The following is a 22,044-nucleotide window of genomic DNA, read 5'->3' as shown; positions in this document are numbered from 1 at the left end:
ACTCTTTTGAGAATGCAGGGACAAGTGTTCAGGTTCCAACCTGGTGACTATAAACTCCATTTGGGGCACACCTACTAAATTCACAGACAACACAACTGCACAGTGCATGACCCAGAACAGCAGCATCAAACAAGAGAAAGCACAAACAGCAGGATGGTAAAACTTCATTTCATCTTAGCAAATGGCTTTTCAGCCTCACACTATTACCATGCTAAATCAGTTTTACCTCAAGCTTGACTTTACCATCATTATTTGTATCACACACAGGAACCACCAAAACTGAATTAGCACATTTATTCAAAAACAAGTTACACATAACCCTTCAAGAAATACATTGCAACTAAGCCTTTGCATATCAGATTTTTTTCATTTAGCTTGTCTACAAGACATACTTTGGCAAAACAGCAAAATCAGACTAATTAAATGGTTACAACAGAGAACTGCATGTGATGAAAAAACAGTTTAAGAGCAAAGACCATACAGAGAACATATTACTGGATTACAGCCCAGCATGGATCATTCAGAAAGTGATAGGAGGAAGTTTCATCCAACAGAACACAAGTATACAGCATCATTAGTATACATTTTCCTTAATAATTATTAAAAAATAGAAAAACCGTTAACTTCAAATATTACTTTGCTAGCCACTATACCTATAAGGTAAAACCATAAATGGACTAACTCTGCTTAGGAGGTGGAAAACATTAAGTCTCTAGAATTAACTAGAGCCCAATTCAGCAAGCTACTTATGCATGTGCTTAAGCCCCACCAACACCAGTAAGGCTTACACATGTTGAAGTATTATAATTAACATTGAGAGATTTCAGCAAGCATCAATGGTGAAGTGCGTGCCAAACACTTGCACTGAATCAGGATCATATCCTTTAAAGTACAAGTTACACACACTATAAAAATCATGATCCACCTCTCACAATCTATTGTTCTATCACAAGAAAAACCCCTACTGGGTATGAGAAAAACTGACACAGTCCCCTGAAGAAGCACAGCTTTTCATGTTTTATTAACAACTCCAGAAGTATGCACAAATCAGTGCTTGGGACAATCTGTCTTAACTCTACTTTCCATCCTCAGTCTTTCAGAACAACAGAAATTACCCAATTTACACCAGTATTGTATTAAAACTCTGCATGCAATTTGCAAATTCAAGATCAAGGAACTTGTTTCTTCAGATCCTTGTCCAAGTGATCAATACATTCTTAGAACTATACAGCTGTACAATAATGTCAGTGACTATATACAATCCCACACAAGATACTGGAACAAAGCCACGAAGTTACATAAATAAATGTTCAACTTCAAAAATATTTAATTTCTCTTGCATTCTTTTTGTGTTGCAAAACACAACAATCTTTGCGATTTTGACCTGTATCAGCCCTCTCTAAAATTAAAGAAAAAAAAAACCTCCCATAGAATTGCCCTTGTCTAGAAGTTATCTGCATGGCTGTTTAAATAAAATCAGTCTTGCCATAGCTATGAAATACAGGAAATAGAGGAAGCCAGGAAAATGTTCCACATACTTGGGAATGAAGCATTCCCTTTTGGTTGAAGGAATTTGATTGTTGGGTTTGGGATTTTTTTATTCTTACATAACCCACTATATAATAGTGAACAAAATACTTTTGTTTCATAGAAACAACTAACATTTGCCCACACCAGGCAAATGCTCTATTTACAGATTCATAGGACTGCCTGACTGACAGTGAGTGTAAGTTGCTGAACTCCAAGAAATATGGAGCCTAAAACGGCGACACTCTCTGCTGAATCGCCTTCCCTTTGAGGATACGTCTTATCTGGAGAAGAGAGAAAAGATAAATACATCAGTCTTGACTTGACTCACAATCTGAAAAACTCCCACCCTAGATCCAGTTTTGCATTCATTTATCCAAGCCTCCTTGTTCTGAGTCCTGAGTTGAGTCACACCAGAAATGATCCCACTTTATAGCATTTGAACCAATAAAAGGCAACAGTCAGCAACTCAGCTGTGCTGAAGTTACTAGTCTTAGGTCAGCAGCCAGTTTTTTCATCAAGTAGGAAAAAGGGATTTCTTCATCTGTTACTCGGGCCTAAGAACTGTCATTATTAATTCTGACAAGAACAATAAAAGCATGAACTCAGGACATACTGAGATGAGCAAGAAAAGCAGTATTGACTCCAGTATGTTGCAGGGTTACAGAGACAGAGCCTATCTTGCCAGGTAAAAGCTTTTGAGATGGAAACAAATAAAAGCTGCATGTGAAACCTAACATTTCAGGCCTGAATATTCTGCCTGATCTTGACATTGAAGCTAAAGATCCAAAGAATAAAATGGTATTTTCTAAATCTTTTCCTTGAAAGCTGCAACTCAAAGCTCCAAAGAAATTCCTGGAGTGGAATACAGCTTTTGTGTGGACAGGGACAGATGGAAGGAGAGGGCTGCTATGAATTTCTTACCTGTTCCCCTACAAGGCCGTCAGGAACCAGATGAACTGGCTGCTCATTCTCCAAGTTCCTGGCGCTGGGATCGGCTCCCTTGCGCATGAGCAGGCGCACAGCATCCAGCTGGCTCACGCGGTACTGCAGGCTGGCAGCCACGTGCAGGGCTGTGTTGCCGTTGTAAGCCTGGGGACCACAAAGCAACTCCATGAGGGGAAAGTGGGGGCTTGAGCCTCTCTTTTTCTATCTGCTTTATGAAAAAAATCATCATACCTTTGCATTAACAAAAGAGAGATAGTTGGGCAGCTCCAAGAAGAGACGAATGAGCTCCAGGTTTGCTTCTTCTGCTGCCAAATGTAAAGCAGAGCGACCACTTTTGCGATCCTATCAAAAAAGAAACTGTTTAGTCTTCCCTGCAGGTGCTTCTCCTATCCAGGGGGAACATGCAGACAAGTAAAAATAGAAAGCAAAGTAACTGCAGAGTGTTGAGCAAACATACTTGCACTACAATTCATCAAAAGTGAATCTGAATATATATATTTTAATATCAACATCTAACAAACAATGGAACCTGATCTCATCTGCAGGTAAGCTTACATAATGTAATATTTGATATTTTGGCTAAGTAATGGTCTGGCACGGCACAGCCCTGAACTGCACAGGTAGGCAGTTTTTAATTAAAATTTGCAGTTCAAGAACAAGGTGTCATCAACACCCTATTACTATGGGTATCTGAGAGTGCTCCAAACATATTCTTACTTTTACAACATTACCCACTGCAGTCAGCACAGCATCATTCTTAGTCTAGAGATGAGACGGTCACCTCCCTCTTTCCCCAAGGGTTCGTTTGCATTGATAACACCTTGTTCTGAATAAATACAACATTCTCATCCCATCTGGATAAATTAAGGTTTCAAATTAGTCTACCTCCTTTGTAATAAACACAGCATGGGAGAAAGGGACATATCCTGCTTCCACATTCTCTCTGGATCTGGCACTTCAGACTAAGGCATTTCACTTACTTTCGCTTCAACGGAGGCTCCCATTTGTATCAGGATCTTGATGGTTTCTACCAGGCTCTTGTTTCTCAGCAGAAGCTCCTGGACCTCAGGGGAGTGAGGTGGCTGGCAGTTCTGCAGTTCATGCAGCACAGCATTATGGGCCACAACTGCACAGTGCAATGCTGTCAAACCTGAACATCAAAAAACCAATAAATCATCACGAATGAACAAACGCAATACAGAAGTATTGACTGGATGCTGGTTTCAGAGCTTGGATAAAAGAGCTTCTATCCCCATTAAGCCCAGGGATGGTTCCACATTTATAGGTGACAGTGACTGGTCCCAAGTGGCTTGAGATCTGCACTGTCCATCAGCAGAAGAGTAAAGTACCAGCCTACTGTGAGCTCTCAGCCAGCAGATGATGAAAGAATCAATATTGAATATATTTTTAACTGTATGTCAGAAAGAGCTGTATTATGGAGGAAGGGTCCAAACAGAACAGCTTCCTACTGCCAGATTCTGGCTTCTGTGTCCACTGACACAATGCTGGCACTCCAGTTTTAAATAATGGCCAGTTACAGCCTGTGCTCTCCATGCCAAACACAGCAATCACATGTAAGAGGAAAGAGGTCTTTAGACACAGACTAACCACATTCACTTCTGACAGATATGTCAACTGTACCTGTAAATTTCCATCTGAAAAAGAAATATTGCATTTTATTGCATTCCCATCAGTAGCTATAAAACATTGTACTATCCAGTAACTCTGTAAATCATAAACTTAACTACTCACCATCATAGTTTGTTGCCTCGAGGTCCACATACTGATTGCTTCCCATGGCTCCCTTTTGGATTGCCTACAGAAGTGGGAATAGGTACACATTTAGGTCTTATCCAAACCACATACTGCTTCAAATTTGTTTATTGCCTTACTGCAAGAACTGTAATAAAGTTGCAATAAATAACAGCATTCCTGGAAATGTTCAAGGTCAGGTTCAATGGGCCTCTGAGCAACCTGGTCTAGTGAAAGGTGTGCCTGAGCACAGCAGGGGGGTTGGAACTAGAAAATCAAGTCCTTTCCAACCCAAACCATTTGATGATCCTATGACTAAGAGGAGACTTACTGTTTTGGTTTGGTAAACTAGAGGATTCCCCCAAAATTACTCGAAAATGTTGTGGAGAACCTTAATGAGAAATTCAGTCCCGCTTTAAGCTCTAAGTGTAGACAGACTCACAAGGCTACCCAGAGAGAAAGATAAAGGAATGAGTGTTTCCCAACACAGAGCTTCCCAAAGGAGCTAATGCCAAGGGTAAGAGTCAACGGCCAGGGCAGAGCTGTGCCTGCCTGGCTCTTACCTGGAGGACCTGGGCATGCCCCTTCTCAGCGCAGACATGCAGCGGCGTCCTGCCCCAGCAGTCTGTGGTGTTCACTTGAGCCCCCAAGCTAACCAAGTCCTGCACAATGAGATGCTGATTGGCAGCCACAGCAACCTGGAAAGCGCTCTGCAAACATCAAGAAGAAAATTTAAGCTATTAGTCATCTGATCTCTAACAGGAAAGAGCAACTAAAACAAATAAAAACCCTAGCTACCTGGTATTATTTAAGCAGTGATTATGAATACTAGGAAGCCAGGACAAATGAAGCAGAGCACATAGTTTTACCAGCTCAAGGTGATCCCAAGAAGTATTAATAGCTCAAGGTTAATATTAGTATGCAGGCTAAATCTTGGGGTTAATATTAAATAAGCATTTCACCACATCTTTCCCAAGGTTCAGACATGCAGAAGCATTCAGGTGCACAAAGCAGGTGCAAAGATTTTTTTCAGAACCTCACCTGGCCATTGTGCTCTTTAATATCCAGCATGTGCAGGGCAGCCATCTTCCTTGCAAGAACATAGGAGAGTGCTCGACGGCCCTGGGCCACAGCGATGTGGAGGAAACTGCAGGAATGAGGGGAACAGAGTTACACCACCAGACACAAACCAGGGCTCAGGACAGCAGAGAACCAAATGTATAGAAAGGGTGTTACACTGCCAGCTTCAAACCTTCTCTGTGGTTTGAAACCAAGACAGGAACATGGGTATTTTCTCACCAGGGCAATTTAAAGCATCTAAATTAGAATGTTTTCCTCCCCGTTTAGCCAAGCCTAACAATAAGCACCTGAAATTAGAAAATTACATCTACTCCAGTGTGCTGGAGCTCTGCATTGCAGTCATCAGCAACACCACACCTTTCACTTGATCAGCCAAACCACTGCACTTGTGACACAAACATTGCTATTGAACTGCTTCACTACAACCCACAGTCTGCCAAAACCCAAACAGAAACATTCCCCAACCTCCCACAGAAGAAACACCAAGATAAACGGCACTCACGTGTCTCCATCGGCATCTTTAGCAAGGAACTGGTCTTGAGAGATGTTAGCCAGTTTGTTCTCCTCCTGTTCCACTTGCCATTGGAAAAATGACTTGCCCAGCTGCGTCGTGCTTCTGGCAATGTTCTGGTCAGGCAGAGAGACATTCAGAGCAGCCAAAGAGACGCTGCGCTCCAGACTGCCACAGAGGTTGCTGAAGTTGAGGGCGTGAGGGGCAACCTCGGCCTGCGGGTGGGCACTGCTCAGCGGCTGCAGGGGACTGGAGATGCTGTCCGAGCCCTCCGAGTCGTTCAAGAGGGAAGAGAAGCTCTGAGACGGGCAGTACTGCAGCTCGTGGCTCTCAAAGGTGTTCTGCTGGTAGGCAGGAGACTGGTCACTGGCAACAAAGGGCCTGTAGTCCAGGGAGGCATCTGAAGGGTAACTCTGTGACAAATCTTGGTTCTGGGATGCAGGGAACTGGTAATGCTGCGGCGCATCGAGCATTTGCTGGCTGGTGTGGTCTTGGAACGCTTGGTACTTCTGGGATGGGGAGAAAGCCTGTGTTCCTGGGCTGTCCTGGTACTGCTCATGGGAGCCATGGCTGGAGGCTGAGTGCAACCAGCTCACCTGCACCGTGTTCAGGGAAATGGGGCTCGACTCGTTCTTGATGTTTATAATGTTCTGAAGCAGATCAGAACTGCTATCATGCTTTGGGTCAGTTTTATGTGTCTCCTCCATGCTATCCATAGAAGTTGGTGTCTGGGGTGGGGTCTGACAGGGGAACAAAAAAAAAACAAAACAGCAAATCAAAGCAAGCCCCAGAAAATTAGAAGTATAGGAGGTATAGTTGTACCTGGTAGTTGCTGATCATACAAAGCAAACTGAAAAATAAAGGCACAGAAAGCATTACTACAAACTTACCAGGAGATGTGGGTGAACATTTGCTTGGCGTTTGAAAGAAGGTCCATCAGAAAGGAGTTCAGGAGCCTTTCTTTTGCCACTGTGGCCCAATATGCTCTTCAGTTCTGATGAAAAGAAAATAAATTTAGAATCCATTTGGAGGTTACTCTTACAATTGATTTAAAATGTTACCGCAGGATATGTATTAAAAAATGGTGTACCTGTGTATGGTTCATAGTTCACCAATCCTCCTTGTGCCTGTTAAGAAAAATCCAAATTTTTCTGTTATTATAATGTCATTTCTGGGGGGGAAAACAAACAAAAACAAATAAACAAACACCAAAAATAATCCACCTTGCCAAAAAAAACCCAAAAAAAAACCCAAGAAAGCAGCCGTAACTTCCTTCTATAAACACAGAATACAGAATATACTTTAGAATAATTCTAGTATGTGGTTGTCTAACCCTAACTTAATTGCTTTTAATTAAGGTTAGAAAATGGAAATACTTTAATGAAACTTAAGTAAAACCCACTGTTTTTCTTTAGGCCTTTCCATTTGTTATAATACCACAAAACTCAAGAAAATCTAGAGAAAGACACTATTACTTCCAGAGACCTGAGGAATTTTTTTGAAACATAAATAACCCAGCCAATTTTACACTTCTTTAGTGCTGTGAACATTTCTATGCAAAAAAATTTCCTCTGACAACACTTATCTGGGAAGCTTCCAAACACACGAGAAGAAAGAATCTAATCAAAAATATCCTTTAATCTTCTCAGAATTTCCTGTAATTTTTGTCTTTTCAGACTGAAAGGGCCTACCCTTACACTGTGTGCTTTGCACAGAGAGGCGCAATAGCATAACAAACAAATCCGAGAAGAATCCCCAACCCTTCCAATGAATGATCTCATTCCAGTCAACGCGGAATTTCTGTGGTTTCGCAACACAAATGTATCTCTATCCAGACTCCCTTTGGAAACTAAAGCTTAGTAAAAACATTTTTAAGTGCCTCCTTCTCTCACGGTAAGCCTTCTTTCTGATTTCTTCCCAGCTGTATTTTTCCATTATGTGTTGAAAAACACCGATTCCATCCACAGCAGATAAAGTAGAAGCTCATTTCTAGCGGTACCACAAAGGGCTCTCTTGCCAGCCTCAGTAACCATTAAAATCAAAGCCCTAAGTGCAGAAAGCTGCCGGTTACCTTGCTTTCCTCGGTGGCAGGACCCGAGGACATCTGTTTGCTGCTCCTGAAGTGCAGCAGGAGCTCTTTCACGGAGTTCTTCACACGGACCCCCTGGAAAGGTCCTCTGTGCTGCTTTCCGCCCCCCATGTGCTGTTCAACTGTGGAGACACGAAAACAAAACCCGAACTTAAGCCACCCATTTGGTTAACCTTCAACAAATATTAAACGAAGAAAAAAAACCCCAAACAAACCAGGAGCTCTTGCTTGGTAAAATCCTGGTTTAGCAGAGAGGAGCCAGGGATCTGCCCCGTGTACCCTTCGCCATCCCTCGGGCGTGCGGCTCCTCCGCCGCCCCGGCTCCACGGATGGAAACACCCCGGCACCGGGCGCGGAGCGCCGGCCTAACGCGGCCGCTGTTCAGCGCTTCGGCCGCTTTCCCACGCGGAAGGGCCAGCGGCCGGCATGGTCCCCGAGGGGACGGACGGGACCCGCGGCTCCGCGCTCTCCCCGCCACCCCCCGGGGCCGGGGCCGCCGCGGGGACCCGCCGTACCTTGCAGCGCGGGGCGGGGGCCGCCCCGGGGGTCCCTCCGGCCGCCGCCGCGGCTGCTCACCGAGAGGTCCGAGTCGGATCCCGGCGAGCCGGGGGCGGAGGAGTGCGCCGGCGAGCAGCTCCCCTCGCTGGAGTGGGGCGAGGCCCCGTAGAAGTAGGCGAGGTTGATGGGGCTGCTGAGGGCGCCGCCGTCGCCGCCATCGGGCGCCGCGTCCCGGCTGCTCTCCACGATCATGGCTCTGCGGCGGGGCGGGCGGCGGGGGGCGGCGGGCGGCGGAGCGGGAGCGGGCACGGCCAGGGCTGGGCGGGCGGCACGGCGGCTCTGGGGGCGCGGGGCCGAGGCCGCGCTTATACCGGGTCCGCCCCCGCGGGCGGGGCCGCGCCGGGCGGGGCCGCGCTTCCCGTAAGGGCCGCGGGAGGAGCCTGCCCGGGAGGGCCCTGCCCCGGAGAGCCCCGCTGGGAGCCGTGGCCAGGAGTGCCGCCTCACGCCTTGTCGTCTAAGCCGGCCCCTAGGGGCTTCGCAGAACAACAGAATATCCCGGATTGGGAAGGCCCCATCAGCACCATCGAGTCTAACTCCTGGCCCTGCCCAGGACACCCCAAGAACCACACACGAGCATGAGAGCGTTGTTCAAATGCAGCCTTGGCAGCCCTCGCTCGCAAGGCATAGAACCGCTAATCGCCACCTCTTGCGGAGCTGCGGAGGTGTGACCGGGATCTCCCCCGGCCTCCCACCGCTGCTGCTGCCGCCTCATGGCCCCCTGGGCAGGAATCCCTCGCCCTTCTCCCCAGTCCTGCCAGTCCTCGGCTCCAGGACACGGGCTCGGAGGAGCAGAGACTTCTCGGCCGTGAGCAGCATGCAGCGAGAAGGGAAGGTGAGCAGTTCCTCACAGTGGAGATGAGTCATCTGTGTTCCTCTCACCCGGCCTGGAGCAGGCCGGGACAGACAAGGAGTGATTTTGGCTGTAGGGTGCAGCATACCGCGGTGGCAAGAGCCTCTCGGTCGAGGCCAGTGGGGAGAAGCGGGTGAGCAACACGATGCCAAAACAAAAAATGCGTGAAACCATTCGATTACTGTTAACATCACCGACTTATTACCAATGTTCACAGGGAGACTTCTCAGGTTTCTACTTTTCAAACAAATATTTCTGCTTTCCCATTTCTGCTGAAGTCACCATCTTCTAAAATACAAGTGAGTAATTTTGCCCGTGAGGTTGAGATTAGAATGTTTTTAGCACTGCGGCTGCTCCAATAAATGTGTCGTAAAACAACATGGTCTAACCTGGTCTTTCTAAAGTACGTTATGCAAATTGGAAGTCTATAATTTATATGTATTTATTGTATTGAATAACATGGGTCAGGTGCAATATGAAATTATATTAATCAGCCCACGAGGAGGCAGGAGGGAATTACTTTATATTATTCAAATATCTCCCACTGTCAAGTGAAGGAACGGTTTCACTGAGAATTATCTAGGCAGGTTTCTACTCCAAAGACTGATGTTTTACACCACAGATTGAATCTACATAGCCAGAATGAAATTTGGAAGTAGAACCCATAAAACAAAATCAGATGCCAAGAGGCACCAGAAATACCCCAATAAAAGTAAAAATTCACTTGCTCCCAAGCACACCTTCTCCCTCATTTCAAAAAGCACTTTACACAAGTGAGGATTTATGAAATCAGGCCATGAGTTTTAAACAAGGAGATGGTTCCCTGTTCTTCAAGCCTTAGACCTCAGTTTTGATACCTTAACCTTAGGCAGATGCTTTTAAGTATCTCCTCATTGAAAAGCACTTTGTGCTCAGAGATCCTGGACCCCAGAAATGTTCTTTGCACATTCAAGGGCTGTGAGGAGGACCCACAACTCAGCTTTCCAAAGTGGATCCAACCAATGGACCCTTGCCTTCTCATCCCTGCCAGGGAGCCCAGAAAGCCACTCATTTTAATCTCACAGGAGGGTCTGCAACTACTGTAAAGTGCATCTTATCCTTTAACAAGCAGATGGTAACGCAAATCTGAGAAATCAATCATCCAGAAAATTGTATTTGTCATCACAGTTGCTTGCCATTCACTTTAAAATGTTGAGAGTAAAAGAGATTTCAAAGCAAAAGTGGATTTGTCTCATTGTAGTTCTGTGTTGTAGAAGGTCCCTAAACCACATGCAGGCAGGGACAGGCAGCACCTTTATCCTTGCTATTCAGTAACAATTTTGGAATGGATTTAATTGGAGATTAGTCTCTACATATAAATAAAAACTATTCTATAAAACAATTTAATGAGTTTGTGTTTGGTTTTTTCCCTAAAGAGAGCATGGCATTTCTTTATCTCTTCTATTCCAAAGTCTCTATTCTCCTGAAGGTTGAATTGCTGACTTGATCTCCCTTTTTCCAAGCAAAATCCGTTTCAGGCAGCACTTTGATACCTCAGTTCATGCTTGTTTCATCCGTGGCATCTTATCAGGTCTCCTGGCATAAATCAAAGCAGATTAAGGCAAGTCTAATTCCACCAAGCTCCATAACAAAAGGCTCTTTCAAAAATATACACACACCCATCGGTTGCACAAGATGAGCTGGCTCACAGCAGCCCTGTGTTCTCAGAGTGCTTCTATGACAGTTACTGGTAAATTATTGCTACATCCACAAACTGTAATTATTAATGCTGCAGACCTTGAGCATCAATGGGTTTTGGGTTTTGGCCCAAACACTACGTAACATCTGTGGTGACCAAAACCCTGTGAGTCATCTTCAACCAAAGTAAGTTCCTCTGGGGCAAGGTGGTGACCAAAAAAAAAAGCACTTGTCACCTCTTCTCTTTGGGAAGGCATCCAGCTGGTTTCAGCCTTCTTTGGCCAAGCTGTAGCTCAGTGTAACCCACCAACCTCAGAGCTGGAGAAGGCTGCGAGGTGAGCACAAGGCAGCCACCTCAGCTCCCTGAGTGCTCCCTGCCCGTGTTTTTATTGCACAGCCACCCTACTGAGATGTATCAATAATGCCAACTAGTGGCTGTTAGCAGCAGCATTTGGCCTGAAACCACTCTTGTATACACCTGCAAAAAGTGAGATAGGCTTATCTTGGTATCGGAAACAACAAAAAAGAAACAGAATGCACTTGTTTCTGAAAACTCTTGTTTCTTCCCTCCCTTCAGAGTACAGCCCAGTATTGCAGCATTAAAAGCAATCACTCTTGGTTTAGATTAATTCAATATACTTGATTAATGAAATACCTTTTGAGAGTGTGACTTGTGCACACCCATGAGAGACTTCAATGGGATCCAGAAAAAACTCAGCTGAGAAGAAAACCAAAATCCACTTGTCTTGTGCTTGCTGGGTAGGGGGTCTATTACAGAAACAAAGAGTTTCTGAGTGCCAACACCTTAGACTTTTACCATCAGCTAAACATCAAGGCTAACCAAGCTCATGTGTCCCCTTTGCTATCCTAATCAGAACAAGCACAGAGAAAAGATGCAGTGAACACTATAGGGAATGTAGGCTTTAAATAAATAAATGAATGAATAAAGCAAGCCTGGTAAGTGGAGTTTTGACTTCCCTGTAGAGCAGCACGTAGTCACTCTGCCAGGCACACTGTACAACCTCCCTGTGTGAGTGAGGAAGATGCCAGCTCTGAGAGCAGCCCACGGTTCAGCAGGTATGGGAACAGAATAAATCTCCCTCCTCAGCCTATCCTAAGCAGCAGCATGGAATAAGGGACAGTCTCTAGGTGAAGTGCCAGAGCACAAACTACTAGTAACAAGAACTTGATTTTGCAACATGTTTCTGGAGCAGCATAACCTTAATGGTATTTCTTAAACTGGACATGAATATGGTAGTTTACAATCCAGTTGCTTAATGTGAGTGAATATTTGCTGTGTTGATGTCAAACGTGCCTTACTCTCCACTGGGTGTAATTGTGGCTACTGCTGCAGACTGTGAGTTGAGGTGTGTGAATGCCACCGCCACACCTCTGCACCCCAGCAGCACTTCCAACAGCACACACCTCCCAAACCATGCAGCACAACACTCAGTTTGCTTCTAGACTAGCATTGAGAAAAACAGAGGTAAAATCTCAGGAGCTAATCCACTTGTAGAGAGCATTCAGGGTCTGTACCTGCGTTTGCTGTAACAGTTCTGGAGAGCACTTGTCAGCAGATTGGAAGTGGTCCATGACACAGTTTTACTCTAAAAGCTGCTACAGAGGACTTTTCTTCCCTCTTTGCTATACTTGTATTGCTACATTTTTCCTAGACTTTGGTCTCCAAGACTGACATTCTGGAATTAACCTGAACATCAAAAGGGGGCATGTATAATTCTTCATATTAAAGAAAAACTTAGACTTTTTATTTAACATATTTATTTTGGGCCTTACTCCTTTGATCCAGAGAATACCCTCAACTCTACTTTTTTTCTCTCAAGCTGTTTAATATTAAAAAAAAATTTATTTTTTTTTTAAAAAGCGGGTTGCTCCTAAGGAGATCCTTCAACACTGTGTACATAAAACAGCTGAAATCAGTACAGAAGAAAAGAAACCCTAACCCCAGCAAGTGTTGCAAAGCTGGCAGAGTGGATCTGAGTTCTGTGAAAGCAAAGAGTTTCCGTGTATATATACACCTCGTGTTTGGGGACATTCCTCCCTACATACTCACTGCCATGGTTAGTCAGGCGTTCTCAGCAGCTCACCTATTTCATTAGTTCATTAGTGCCTTGCAGCAGGAACTCATGGCTGAGAAATACACACACCACTGATGTCACAGCGTGTAAACAAGGAGCTGTTTCCCCATAGCAAAGGGCAACGTCATACCTCCCCTATAAAGGATACTGTGTGCACACAGATGAGGTAGAGAGTGCACGTTCTTGCCTCAAAGTACGTGGCTTCTTGTGGTATTCCAGCTTAGAAAGGGAGTTGGCACAGTTTCTCAGTGCTATTAGGGAGACTCAGTGTAGGTTTGGAGGGGTCAGCATCAGTTTTCCTTGTTGCTCATACTGAAGACATTTTTCCTCCTAACCCAGACAATCAACCTGGGCCAAAACATGACATTCATATAGCTCACATTAATTTCATGTTCTGCTGTCAGATGCAGGAGCATGTGTTGCGAGCACAGTAGGTGAATTAGGCTCTGGTGTACTTTGATTTCAATGTTCCTACCTTCCACAAACAAGAACCACTTCAACCACCTGTAAAATGAAACCACTTTCTAACAGGAACTTCAGAGCTGTCCCGATTCTCTTTGCCACTCAGCACTTCAGCCCAGGAATGGGAGGAAAAACTCCCAAAGTGAGATTTGAACCTAGAAAAACATGATTTTTTTTAACTGCTCTCAACCCAGACACTTGCATTCCTAGACTCAGTTTGTGTGCAGTAGCAGGTAAGCTACCGAAGATTAAGATTGTCATACACCCAGGCTTCTCAAACACGCATTTTTCCATTCAAAAACTTTGTTTAGGCATATTTCGAAAATCTGTGCTCTTCTTGGGTATGGCAAACCAGTCACATCTACCAGACAGCAGGTCTAACAGCTGACCAGTCCAGAAAGCCCAGGCACGATGTCAGTATTTATACAGCCCACCTGTGCAGCACTTGCATGGCAGGATCAACACCTGCAGGAAGCCTCAGCACTGATTTGCACAATCCTACACATCCTGTGTGCATACCATCAGCTCAAGGGTGCAGACCAACAAGCAGGTAAGTCCAGACAGAAGCAAGACAACCAGTAAAAAGCACTTGTAGCATGTTGACACTGTAGAGATCATTGAAGGGAACACCCTCATCTAATGTCTTCAGCTTATTTCACTGTGTTTTCCAGCTGATAGAGCTTAAATGCCTTCAGTTCAGACATCCATAAACTAGAGAAATCCCAGCTCTTTCAAAATACATGCCTATATGACCATTGGGAAAGTCCTGAAATTCAGCTACAGAGCTGTCCTCCATTAGTCAGACAAAGACTCTCTAAACACGGAATTTTCTCATTTAAAAAAGCACCTAAATCAAGGCTGACAAATAAAATTTTATTGTGGTAGGGAAAATGTTAGGTCACTTCCAAACAGCAGTACAAAAATTCTCCTGGTGCTTAGGATGAACTGCATCTACTAGGGCAGGTTTTACCTTCAGTTAAATGTGTGCTGGGACAATACCTCTCCACCTATGGGTCAGAATTTGCTGTCACACAAGTCTCAATCACAGATGTCCTGTGTCTGCATAAAAGATAAAAATATCACAGAAAGGATCCAAATACTCTGTTCTTTCTATAGACTTAACAGCCCCCTGCTACAGGTTTAGAGAGAAATCCATGACAGTAATGACAACTTCACAGTAATATGTAAATCATGCACGAGTTAGCATAAAACATCAAGTAAGTTGGAAATAAACTCTTTGATTTGGTGGGGCACCGTGCAGAGCTCTGTTCCCAGGCGTTGGCTCCCTCCTCCAGTTCCCAGCTGGGAAAAGACACCTTCCAAAGCCAGACACATCCTGTCTGACAGGACGCTGCTCTCCACAGAAGCCAGCCCATGGATGTTTAAGTTTCCTTTTAATTTCCTGCCAATTTCTTAAGAAGAAAGCAAAAGTAAAGGCTTTTCTTGTTTCTACCTTTCACGTTTTGTCTCAGGAGTTTGTGACTGGGAACTCATCAGTCACATTGGGGTTTCTAAGCAGCAGCATCAGGACTGAGTTTTGCTGCTCTCAAAAGTCCAGCTGAGAAGCAAAGCCAGGTCAGACCACCCCGGCTGAAGCAGGAGGCAAAGCCAAAGTAAGGGATTCTTCCTGGCACCCCGCTGCTCTGAGCAGCCCAGGGATGGGAAAGAAAGCTCCCCAGTACCCAGGACTGCTGGTGCTGAGCTGTTTACCTGTTTCCAGCAACTGATGATGATAGTGATGACAATGACGATGATGATGATATCCCAATGGCAACCTCCAGGGTGGCAGGCTGCAGGGCTACCCCGAGCAGCCCAGGGCTTGGCTGGTGCTTGTTCCCCGTGACAGAGGGCATTTCCTCCCCTACTACCACCCACTGCCACCAAATGCAACAGGAAATGTGGTTTGCTGCAAAGAAACTAAATAGAAGTCTAACAAGCAAAAAAAAAAAGGAAATAAAAATCACTTGCTGGAATGTGATCACAGAGCGGATACTGGAGCTTTGTTCGGAGCAGAAACACAGCCTTCTTTTCAATGCCCTAGGTGTCAGGAATGGTCACTCTGTCTGGATGAGGGAGAGTCCAGGGTGTCTCCTTTTCCCTGCCCTCTCTGTGCCTCCAGCAAACCTCCACGTCCCAGCTGAAATCACCTGGTTTCCATCTGAGGTACGTTTGAGCTACCCACCCCCGGTGGCACTCATATCTCCAGTGTCATCATGGCACACACATACCCCCAAACATCTGGGGTCTGAAAACCAGACCACATTTTATCCTGTGCAAGACTCTTGGTGCTGAGCTGCCCTCCCTGCCTGCCAGAGGCGGGCACGGTTAATGAACCAGGGTTCTGCATAATCAACCTCCTGTGGTAAGCCAGGGAAACGCTCGCCAGGCGATGAAAAGAAGTTCATGGTTTGGTTTATTAAACCCCTTAGCATAACAAAATTTTAAGGGAATTTTAAGCTCATTAAATTTACTTCTTTTCATTCCCACAGATTTTTTTTTGGAATTACAAGAAAGTAGGCCTAGATCCCTATTTTTACATGCTTCCCTGTGTTCACTGCACCATGACAGTTTACTACTGTCCTGTTGAAGCTGTCAAGCTCATATGCTGATGGTGCTCTGCTATTCCAAAATTACTGATGAGCTGCCAGGAAAGAATTCTAATCAAGATTACACAAAACACCTTTTTTCACTAACAATGCTTCTTCCTTTCAGTATTCTCAAAGCTTAGCTAGCCACCATCCATCCATCCATCCATAAGCTATTACATCCTCCCCTAAAAATGCAGATTGCTTCAGAGAGAGTTGCCCAGAGTAGTCCAGCTAAGCTATTTAGTAGTATTTTGCTACCAGATTCACTGAGGGTTTCCAAAAATCCCACCATTCTTTATGGTTTCTTCACTCTTGGCTGTACCCATTACCCTCCCAAAAGCCAACCTTTCTTCCATACTCAACCCAAAACACGCACAGATAATTATAGCACAAGCCACTTGCAAGGCTATTACAAATTTAAAAACTTATGAGAAGACAACATTGTTTCAATCAATTAGGTTTTTTTAAACAATAAATCAAATAAAGTTATACCAGCATACCTTCATGTTAGGAGGAGCGAAGTTAGAAATAGTTCTATGGAAAACAAGCCAGTTCTTTGCACCCCAATGGCAACTAATCATTCCTTATGGCCATGCCTGTGTGAATGACTGAGAAGTTCCTCTGAGGTTTAAAGGTGTGAAACAGAGAAGCAGTGGTAAGGAAATTTTTCTTTCCCTCCCTCACAAAAGTCCTGCTTACTTTAGCTTTCTGTTCACAAAAAAAAAAAAAAAAAAAAAAAACCAACAAAAACAACCAAAACTAGAAACCCCAAAACCCTAAACAACTCCCCACAAGTTTCTTTCAGGTCCCGGCTGAGTACCCATGGGGCACCTTTAGTGCAGTGGCTCACACACCACTTATCTTTTGGCTCTGGTTAACAGGAAGGGAACGGGGATGTTGTGACATGTGAGAGGAAGCAGGGTGGAGGAGGACAGTGGCGTGAGTGTGGCTCCCTGGACTTTTTCTGAACAGTGGAATTTCCCAGGTGGGGTAAGCCCTGGTTGAGGACATTCCCCTGCCAAAGAGGCTGGCAGGAAATCCCAGGCTGGCGTAACACTGCCAGAAAAGGGTCTAGAAAACAGATATGAGATAAGAATAATGAAAAAGTGCTGTGCAACAATGGGGTGAAGAGAAACCTATGGGTATAACCCAGAGGGGTTTCCTTCCTGCCAGGAAGTTCTCCTTGCCCACCTCTTGCCTGAAGTGCTGCCTGTATGGCCACAGGCATTAAGCTGCATCTCAGTGTCCCTTTTCTGTCTTGGCACCACAGGGTAAACTGGACAAGCAGGTGCCTGCATAGCATTCACATAGGAAGCAAGAGAGATGCAGTGTCCCACAGGAAAAAAACAGCTGCAGCCTTTGGGAGGTGGTGCAGGACAAACGCCCCTCCTTGGCAACTGTCTGGCTTTCAGCAGGACTTTGCCCTCGGAAAGGCTGGAGTGAGTTTCACAGGGTGTGAGTGTGAAAGCTCCATACAGCCAGGAGCCTGGTTAAAATGGGAAGGGGGACATGTGTAAAAAAAAAATAATACAGAAAAAAGTAGCCACGTTTGTCACAGATGTATCAGGTGTGAAAGAGGCACCTGCTCCAGTAGATAAAAACAACCTTTCGTATAAAAAATGTGTCTTGGATTTTCCTAAAATGTGTGTAAATCCATCCATAATGCCTTTTCCCTTCAGCAGTGGCATGGGCCAGGATTCACCACGCATATCAAACATGGTGAGCAAGAACAGGACACCCAAATCTTTTCAGAGCAAACACCCCTCACTGTCAGTGCCTTGTGTTGCCCCTTCCCAAATGCTGATACAATTTCCAGCAGCTGCCACCAACAAGGCAAAGGCACCGGACCACTGCTGTTCCTGCCCCTTGTGTTCCCAGTGCCTCCTGCACTGGAACACAAACAGAACATCCTCATGCTTTATCCCCACCCTTGTCCTGCTCCAGCAAGCTGCAGGAGGGAGGTAGGAGAGAACATCTCCATCCCAAAGGTGATAAATTTGAAACCTTCCCCCTGCGGGCAGGAAATGCTGCGTGGGCTCCACCTTCCTGTTCGCAGATGTATTGTATCACTGGAACATGTTCAGCCGATAATCTTGATGGGCTCGATACTTCACTTGGAAATCAGGATGGTTTGTTCCAGCTGGGGCTGGTGTTTGTTTGCTCACTGAAGGCCCGTGGTGACTTCAGTCTTGTCTAAAGCGCGTCAGGGCGATGCCTCACTCGGACCCTTGCAGAGAGCCCTGCCCTCTCCTGCAGCAGCTGTGAAGCAAAACCTGCTGCCTTTGGGGACCTGAGTGGCTTCTGAGTGCCTTCACAAGGTATGGAGATCTCTCTTTGCAAAGAAGGAAGGCTGCAGCCCCAAAGAGGCACAGATGGCCATCTGACCCCACAGGCAGCAGGAGCAGCACCTGGAGCACCACTGGGCTCATCCTTTCTCCCAGGTGCCACTGCCTTTGGAATTAGGGCAGCTCAGGTGCTTTGATTCCAAAAATCATGGGGGACATTTGTTATCAGCTGGAGATGTGAGGGAGGTCAGCCTCCTCCTGGGCACCACTCAGCTGTGTGAAGAGGTAATACGTGCTTCAAAGAAAAGGAAAATCTAAGTCTGACAAGAAAAGAAAGACAGGAAAAGTAAAAACGCCGTGGCTGATGTGTGGCAGGGCAGGATGCAGAGTCACCACTCCAGCCAGAAGTGAAAATATCTTCCTGTAACAATGTTTGTTGCACACAAGAACAGAGGCAACAGGATGTCAGGAAGAAATGTGTTAACATAAGGAACCTACATTTCAACCAGCAGATATGAAACTTCTGGGATTGGAAGATACACATATGTTGAACACAACTTACACAATGTAAAGTAATTATAATATCAGTTTGTTACTGGAGCACCTGAAATTTTTAATTGAATTTTTAAGACAGAAGATTTTTTTCAGTAAAGCAACTTTCTTTTCCTAATTTTACTTATCAAAGCAAGGGCAAAAGCAAGGCACAGCAAAAGCAAATAATAATAATACACAGGGAAAAAATACAAATGTGGAGCAGAAAGATATGAAACCATTAGAAGGAAGAAACAGCTAGAGACAGAAATAGATGCCTTGCCAAGAGCAAGCAACAATTCCCTGAGAGAAGCTGACTCAGAAAAGAGGACAGGCAGGACTGGAAAGCACGACTCACCCAGCTCAGGGAAAACCAAGGGGTAGGAAGGAGTGGAAAGAACTGACTGCAGGATGGCAAGAGAGGAAAAACCCTGTAATTTGTCATGGTTCTTTCACTGCAGGTGAAGTGAAAGTCACTTCTGCCATGCCTCTCACCTACTGCACTCCCACAGGCATGTCCCACATAGAAGCTCTTTTGTGAGATCCTTCAGAGTGAGCTGCCACACCACAGCAGAGGAATTGTCCTTGTCACATAAACACTCCTGGTCATTGCAAACAATGCAGCAGAGATTTAGAGGGAAAAGGGACAGCCCTGTACCAAACTAAACAAAAAAACAGGTGCCTTCAGAGGCACAAGGGCAAAGGGTGAAAAGCACTTGTCCATTTTCAGAAGGGACTAGGGAAGGAGAGTGTAAAAATTGGAGGGGACAAAATATTTAATGGATGGCTGACCTAGAGAACACTGACTGCCACAGCACATCTTGCTCTCAGACCACAGACACTGCTTAATTTTCTATGTTGCAGAAAGAACTAACTTGAGATGTACTATTCTATCCTGGTAAAGTTAACTTCCCTCCATCCTTTTGTGGCTTAGGGAAAAAAAAAAATCAGATTTAAAAGAATATTTTGGGGGGGGGGGGGGAAATGATCATTCTCTGAAGCATAGTCTTCAATCTAAGAGTTATCAAATCCATGTCATCAGCTGATTTCACTCTCAAACATACTCCAAGTCAAAGAGCCTCAGTGGTATTTGTGACATTTGTTTTCAAAACACAAACTACACATGAGTTAGAAACAAACCACCACCAAGGCAAGTATGTTGTGGCTTATGTTTTTCTTTTGAGAGTCATCCCAGACTCTTTTTCAGTGCCTCAAAGCCCTTTTCTGGCCACATTCATTAAGGGATTAATCTATTTAGCCCACGCCAGCTGACAGAGTTGGGATGTGGGGGAGGGCATCTTGCACTTTCAGTTAGCATTAGTGACGTGCTCACACCACAATCTGGTGCTCACAGAAAGTAACTCATACACTCAGTGCTCTAGCACTGCCCCACAAAATCCCTCTTTCCCCTTCCAAGCAGAGAAGCTCCTGCAGAGTTCACCATGACAGACTCACAGAACAGACCAGTTTGCATCATCCCAGAAAGCTACTGAATATGCCCATGGGAGACTAGCAACACCAACAGTGAAGGAGGACACAGTAATTGGGACAGGATTTTAGAATCACTGCCCAGATACAAGCTAGGTTCCCTTACATGGAAGTTCAGGTCTGAGTGACAAGCCCTGTGGTGAATTAACAATTCAGGAAGACTCAAAGATCCAGATACAAGGACATAAAACATTTCCTGATTTCAAATACATTGATCTTGCACCGTCAATAGGACAGCTAGTGTTAGGAGTTACCTTACACACTCCTTGCTGGGGATGCAGGGCTAAACCATGGGATGAACATAAGAAGCCCCATTCCAGCCGGATCAGAAACCATGTTGTTTTGGCTTTTTCCCAGGAGACATGGTGAGCCTCCTGTCCCTGTGTCTGATGGATGAGGCTCAAGCCCCTGCCCTGCCAAGCAACCTGTGCTATCTCAGGCAAGTTACATGGCTCCTCTGAGTCACCACAGCCTCTGAGGAGCACTTGGCACATGATAAAAATCTGCCTGCAAACTCCTCTTTATCTTGATTACAAATGCTTCGGGTTTCTTTTAAAAAGTTCCCCTGCTATGATATCTGTCACATCTACAGTCATGTGAGAACACAACACACATGGCTTCAAACCAAAAGTAAGCAGAGACTGGAACTGTACCTAACACGATTGCTGTGTCATCGCCATCAGGAGGGCATAGAGGAAGAGGTGGGTGAACAGCCTGGGTGGGAAGAACTGTTCCTTTTTTAAAAACATGTGGAGCAATAAATCTGTGTGCATTCAGTGTGCTATCTCAGAGGAGTGAGTCTGTCCCACACAATTGGTACTGCCTTTGGAAATCTCCACATGACCAAATTTCCAACTTTCCCTCCTTGGTGTCACACAGGAAGACCTTTGCATGTTGTTTTTCCTTAACTGTATCCTAACTCTTTTGCTTCCCCTCTCTATCCTACTCCCCACTCTCACTTCCCCTCTGAGGAGGCCTGGGGCCTGACCTAACACCACACTGAAAAGCAGCTCATACTTTGCAGCCTCTCTTGTTCGTTTTTGGTTGAGTGAAGGCTGATGTAGGTTGGACACAATGGCAGCACACTTCAGTGCAGTTTCCAGAGCCAAATGTTGGGAAGAAGCTGCTTTGCCTTTGCCCTGTCCCCTTGGGCCATTGGGACTGGTGAGAGCAGGCTGGGCCATGGCCCCAGCTCTGTGCTCAGGAGGAATGTATGAGCAGTACCCAGAACACAGCCCTGGCCCTTACCCCTACCCTGCCCCCTTCAGCAGGCACCACGGAATGAGAGGGGAACAGAAAAACAGAACAAATACTTGGCAATGCTGCCTCAGCACTCTCTCCTAGCTGGGAGGATTTTGTCATTCAGGGATTTTTAGCTTAGTCAAACAGGCTATTTTTGGCTATATACGTCAGGAATCAGCACAAAGGGCATCACACCCTGCTCACTGCCTTCCCAGCTGCGAGCCCTGGCTGCAAGCTAACTCCAAGGCAAGCCAGTGGACATCCCCCAAATCCTCTACTCTTAGGACATCCCAGAGACTCCCCAGTCCGTGCCAGGCAGCCACTCACTCCCTCCCTGTCCCCACGACCCTGCAAACGCAG

General features: G+C 45.4%; 1 protein-coding gene across 2 annotated transcripts; it reads right to left on the bottom strand.

Annotated features, from left to right (window-relative positions):
• Positions 1 to 279: 279 nt before the first annotated feature.
• On the bottom strand, positions 280 to 8,740 carry NFKBIZ (NFKB inhibitor zeta). 2 transcript variants are annotated; one of them, XM_086883160.1, is made up of 12 exons: positions 8,423 to 8,740; positions 7,890 to 8,029; positions 6,909 to 6,945; positions 6,709 to 6,812; positions 5,810 to 6,558; positions 5,269 to 5,374; positions 4,791 to 4,937; positions 4,228 to 4,291; positions 3,456 to 3,625; positions 2,707 to 2,817; positions 2,452 to 2,619; positions 280 to 1,811 (listed from the first exon to the last, which is right to left on the bottom strand). In XM_086883160.1, exons 1-12 carry the CDS (start codon positions 8,655 to 8,657, stop codon positions 1,758 to 1,760), a joined length of 2,085 nt encoding a protein of 694 aa, XP_086739286.1. In that variant the 5' UTR covers positions 8,658 to 8,740; the 3' UTR covers positions 280 to 1,757. The 2 variants fall into 2 exon arrangements, with proteins under 2 accessions (XP_086739286.1, XP_086739287.1); XM_086883161.1 differs by having other exon boundaries at positions 8,484 to 8,740.
• Positions 8,741 to 22,044: the final 13,304 nt, after the last annotated feature.

The sequence above is a fragment of the Cyanistes caeruleus genome, chromosome 3 (assembly GCF_971803275.1).
Source record: "Cyanistes caeruleus chromosome 3, bCyaCae1.hap1.1, whole genome shotgun sequence".
NCBI lineage: Eukaryota > Metazoa > Chordata > Aves > Passeriformes > Paridae > Cyanistes > Cyanistes caeruleus.
Note: the sequence above shows the minus strand (reverse complement) of the source record. Positions and strands in the feature narration are given on the sequence as shown.